General features: G+C 46.2%; 1 protein-coding gene across 1 annotated transcript; it reads left to right on the top strand.

Annotated features, from left to right (window-relative positions):
- Window positions 1-1430: 1430 nt before the first annotated feature.
- Window positions 1431-3583, top strand: LOC136588515 (E3 ubiquitin/ISG15 ligase TRIM25-like). Its single transcript, XM_066587801.1, has one exon. The coding sequence runs from the start codon at window positions 1452-1454 to the stop codon at window positions 2976-2978; it is 1527 nt and encodes a 508-aa protein (XP_066443898.1). The 5' UTR covers window positions 1431-1451; the 3' UTR covers window positions 2979-3583.
- Window positions 3584-4554: the final 971 nt, after the last annotated feature.

Here is a 4554-nt window from a genome sequence, read left to right as displayed (position 1 = left end):
CCTCATGCACCTCAAAATGTCATTGAGATCTTCCCCAGTGACCCACGCACTAACACCAATCAGCTTAGTACCCACTACCCTAAATATCCTACTTCCTGCGTGCCCCAACATACTGTCTACATTAATCGGACACAAAGATATGGAAGCACACTCACCCAGCTGTGCAGGGGCTGTGAACCAGCTAGCCACGGACTCTGTGAACCCGCCAGCCACGGACTCTGCCTCCCGTCGGACCACCTCTGCTTCCACATCACAAACTCGAGGGGTCTCATTCTTCCAGAAGGTCTGTGACGTCTCTGCATCTCTGGACACTGATCCGAATCTCCCCATGGACAGATCCTTCCCCTGCATAACTGAACCGGCTGATCGCCTTCTGCAACGGACTGCCCTTCAGGCCCCTCCACACATGGAAACCTGGCATCAGCGACCTCTCCAACTGCTACTGGACTGCGACAGGTGAGTGTATCCGTGCGCTTTCTCTGCTCCCTGGTCTCAGCCGCAATCCAGGCTTCACCCCCTTTTTGAAGTGGGACCTAGGTCCCAGCGCTGAGCCCCACCATTCAATGGGATTCCTCATGGGCCAACTCTCCTCCCCAGCGTGTGGTGCAGAAGAGACCCAACCCAGAGGGTCCTCAGAAGGGCTCCCTAGATGACGACGAGCCCTCGGTAAATGTTCTGGACTTAACCACGCTGGAGTGTGCGCTCTCCTCGGTCTACTCCCCAAGCCCTCAGTGTTTCAGACAAAATTGCGGTCGTACCCAGGGCTTTAGCGGTTGTCCTTTGCAGCCATCCGGTGCCCCGAGCCGTTGTAGCAGTGCAGAAGTGTTCAATCATCACGTCCATCGATAAGTTTCGTCCTCACAGTTCCTGACTTGCTTCTTCTCTTGATGCGATCTCCTGACTAACATGAATGATGTCCCCAATGGTTCTTCGTGCACTTTTTGCTCCGCCCCTTCTTTCAAAATAACACCACCTTTTATTTGCGCCATCTCCACCTTTTTTTCTGACAACAACACCTTCCATTTCATTTCCCTTTTAACTTGGTCATGCCTGGGCCTCCACCCATGGCCCTGCAGGCCTCGTTCCAGCCCTCACTATTGGGGTGTTTCAAGCCTGCCTGCGCATAGTACTGTAATTTCTGCACGTGTAGGGCCAGTTCACAGGACCTTTGCACAGACATTTCAGCCTGCTCACTGATGCAGATAGATAGAATTAGGTGTCACCCCAAACACCTGATCTCTGTTTCTTCCCAAGTATTTAACCCCTGGAACTCTGATGAAGACACCACTTAAAGCTTCATGTCAATATGCTGTCTGCAAAGTAACAGGAATATAAAGTGTTAAAAGTCAGGAAACGAAACTCTGAACAAGCCCTCTCCCCGCCCTGCACAGCTATGACAACATGCAGAGAAGCGAAAGTAAAAAGTTTTTGACTTCTTCACTTCCACAATCATGGCGTCTGCTGACCTGCGGGAAGAGCTGAACTGCTCCATCTGCCTGAACGTCTTCACAGACCCCGTAGTACTAAGATGTGGACACAACTTCTGCATGGATTGTATCAAGGGGGTTCTGGAGTCACAGGAGAAATCTGGAACCTATTCCTGTCCAGAGTGCAGAGAACACTTCCTGGAACGGCCTGCGCTGCACATAAATATCGCTCTAAGGAACATAGCAGAACATTTTTCCATTGTGTCTGAGGGAGAGGTTGGTGGCATCTCATGTACTTACTGTATTCACTCTCCTGTACCTGCCGTCAAGTCTTGTGTTCAGTGTGAAGCTTCATTATGTGTTGATCACCTGAGGGTCCATGTAAAGTCACCAGAACATGTGCTTATAGAGCCCACCAGTTCCCTGAACACCAGAAAATGTCCAGCCCACAAGAGGATCTTGGAGTACTACTGCTACAAGGATTCAGCATGTATCTGTGTGTCTTGTAAAATGACTGAGAACCACAAAGAACATGATGTAGGTCCACTGAAGGAAGCCTCCACAAAGAAACTGGCCAAGCTGATGAAACACCTGCAAGGACTTTCCTCAAAGAAAAAGGAGTCTGAGATCGAAATCCAGGGTCTTCAAGATCACAAGACCAAAGTTGAAGAAAGTGCAACTGATATAACCGAGAGAATGGTGAACTTGTTTAAGGAGATCAAAGGAAAGCTGGATGTTCTAGAGCAGACCGTCTTGAGTGAGGTCACCAGGCAGAAAACGGAGATCTCACTTGTGGTCACTGATCTCCTTCATCATCTGGAATTGGAGAAGGATAGTTTGACCAAGAAGATACTTCACTTTCAGACTTTGTGTAGCGAGACGGATCCACTAATCATTTTACAAGACCAGGAGACATTCCAGGGTAATCCTGGGAAAGGGGCACAACCTTATGTAGGTAACCTCGATGAGGGACTTATCGCATTGCCTTTGGTCAAAAGTCTTACACATATTATGAGTCATTGTGTGCAACCCCAGTCGGCAATCCTACTAGATGAAGGTACAGCTGGGAGTTCGGTCATTGTATCCAAAGATAAAAAAATGGTCTCCTTTGTTTCTGGGGAACGGAATTTGGCTCCTTTAACTAGCAATCAATTTAACAGCCATCAGGTATTGAGTGACACAAATTTCAAATCCAGTCGACATTACTGGGAAGTGGAATTTAGTAAAACTGGGAATTTGAGGATTGGTATGGCATATCCAAGTATAATCCGGAGAGGAGATAGCAGCCTTATTGGAAAAAATGAGAAGTCTTGGTGTTTGCGCAGATATAAATCTGAGTATTTTATGGTTCATGCTGGAAAGAAAATTCAAATTCCATTCAAGGGGTCCTCACAGAACTTCGGAGTGTATTTGGATTATGAGGCAGGACGTTTGTCTTTTTATGCCTTGTGTGACCCCATCAAACTTCTGCACACCTTCACTGCTACATTCACTGAGCCTCTGCATGCTGCAATATCTGTGTACAATGGATTTGTGAAAATCGTGAGCTGAAAATGTATCATTGAGCAGGATCCGACCAAAAAAGAAAGGGGAGATGTGAATCAGCAGGAGCACATAGAATAGGCTACAGAGGTTCTCCATTATAACGCTCTTCTGATGGATTCCCTTGAAGGTTACATCCATTTTTGAGTCCACCAGAAATTTATTTTTTCTAATGACAAAACCCCTTTAAGGGCGCATGTCCACGGCCGTTTTTTCATCGTGTATTACACATGGGTTGCACGGCTGAGTAATACGTGGTGAATGTAATCAATAGACTTTGATCCGTGCACATGTGTGTGTAGTCACTGCGTATCAATATATCGCAGCATGCTCTATTTCTCTGTGTACTACACAGCATGAGCCCTATACATTTGTATAGGCAGGGTATACAAAGCTGTGTATACGCAATACTTTGCACATGGGTGCCGATTCATATACAACCCTGCTACGAAACAGAGCGGGGAATTAAAAAAAACAAAACGGGTCACACTGCACATGTCTGTTTGCATGCTGCGCACTGTCTCTGCTGGCAGACCAGTATTTACAAATACCAGTTTTACCAATAGCCATGTACATGAGGCCTAATAGCCCCATGTGAACCAGCGTTGCTGTGCAAAGGAGCTCCACAATATGATGTCATTTTCTAGCGATTCTCAGCACAATGGATAAAGTTTTTGAATATTAAGTGCAGTGAGATGATGTCATATGTAAGAACATATTAGCTCTACAATAAATGCAGTTGAATAAAAAACGGGGAAAAAAAGTTTAAAAGGTTCAGGTTTCATTTCCCTTCACGGATCATATCCATGAGGAGAGATAAAATTATGTTACATCCCTAAGGTCCCTGAATTTATCCATGTACCCTACCCCAGCTTCTACGTATGCGCCGTCGCCAAAATGGTAGACGCATGTGCAAAAGGCATGGATTGTCTGGAGAGCCTGGAGATCTCGCGGGGGGCCACGGTACATGGTTCTTGGTCATGTGATCGCTATTATCCAATGGATAATGGCGATCATGTAAAAGTAAAAAAGCTAAAGTTTCACCTCCTGTCACAGATCTGAACCATGAGGGGAGGTGAAATTACTTATCTAAGGCCTCCAGCAAGGTCCCCTGATGAGATGCTTATTCGTGGACCTTTCCCCAGCTTCGGCACCCAAAATGGCGGACACAAGCGCAGAAGCTGAGGAGGGCCCAGGAAGTTAAAAATCTCCTTACTCCTGAGTATTAAAGGTAGCCTAGTGCCAGCAGCAGTGACCGAGGGCCGCAGTGAGCAATCCCCGTCCCGTGATCGCCGTTATCTAATGGATAATAGCGATCAGGTAAAAGTTAAAAGACAGTTGAAGTGTAATGCTCCTTTCGGTTTGGGCCCCGTTGTGCATACAGACATAATATTAGGGCCACAATGGGTATGTTTCTGAACACGGGACAAGCAGGGGTATCCATTTTGGGGTGAAAGCCTCCATTCATATGTGTGCTGTACAAAAAAAACTGTTTTTAAAATGACACAATTGCCAAAAGAATTAAAATCGTAATTGTTTTCCTTCTGCCTTGCTTAGATTAATTCAAAAACGTCAAAATATGCCA

The sequence above is a fragment of the Eleutherodactylus coqui genome, chromosome 13 (assembly GCF_035609145.1).
Source record: "Eleutherodactylus coqui strain aEleCoq1 chromosome 13, aEleCoq1.hap1, whole genome shotgun sequence".
Taxonomy (NCBI): Eukaryota; Metazoa; Chordata; class Amphibia; order Anura; family Eleutherodactylidae; genus Eleutherodactylus; species Eleutherodactylus coqui.
The sequence above is the reverse complement of the archived record's forward strand: the minus strand, read 5'-3'. Positions and strand labels throughout refer to the sequence as shown.

Excerpts from the sequence above, each read along its gene's own strand:
- LOC136588515 (XM_066587801.1), top strand. The coding sequence starts at position 1,452 with ATGGCGTCTGCTGACCTGCGGGAAGAGCTGAACTGCTCCATCTGCCTG.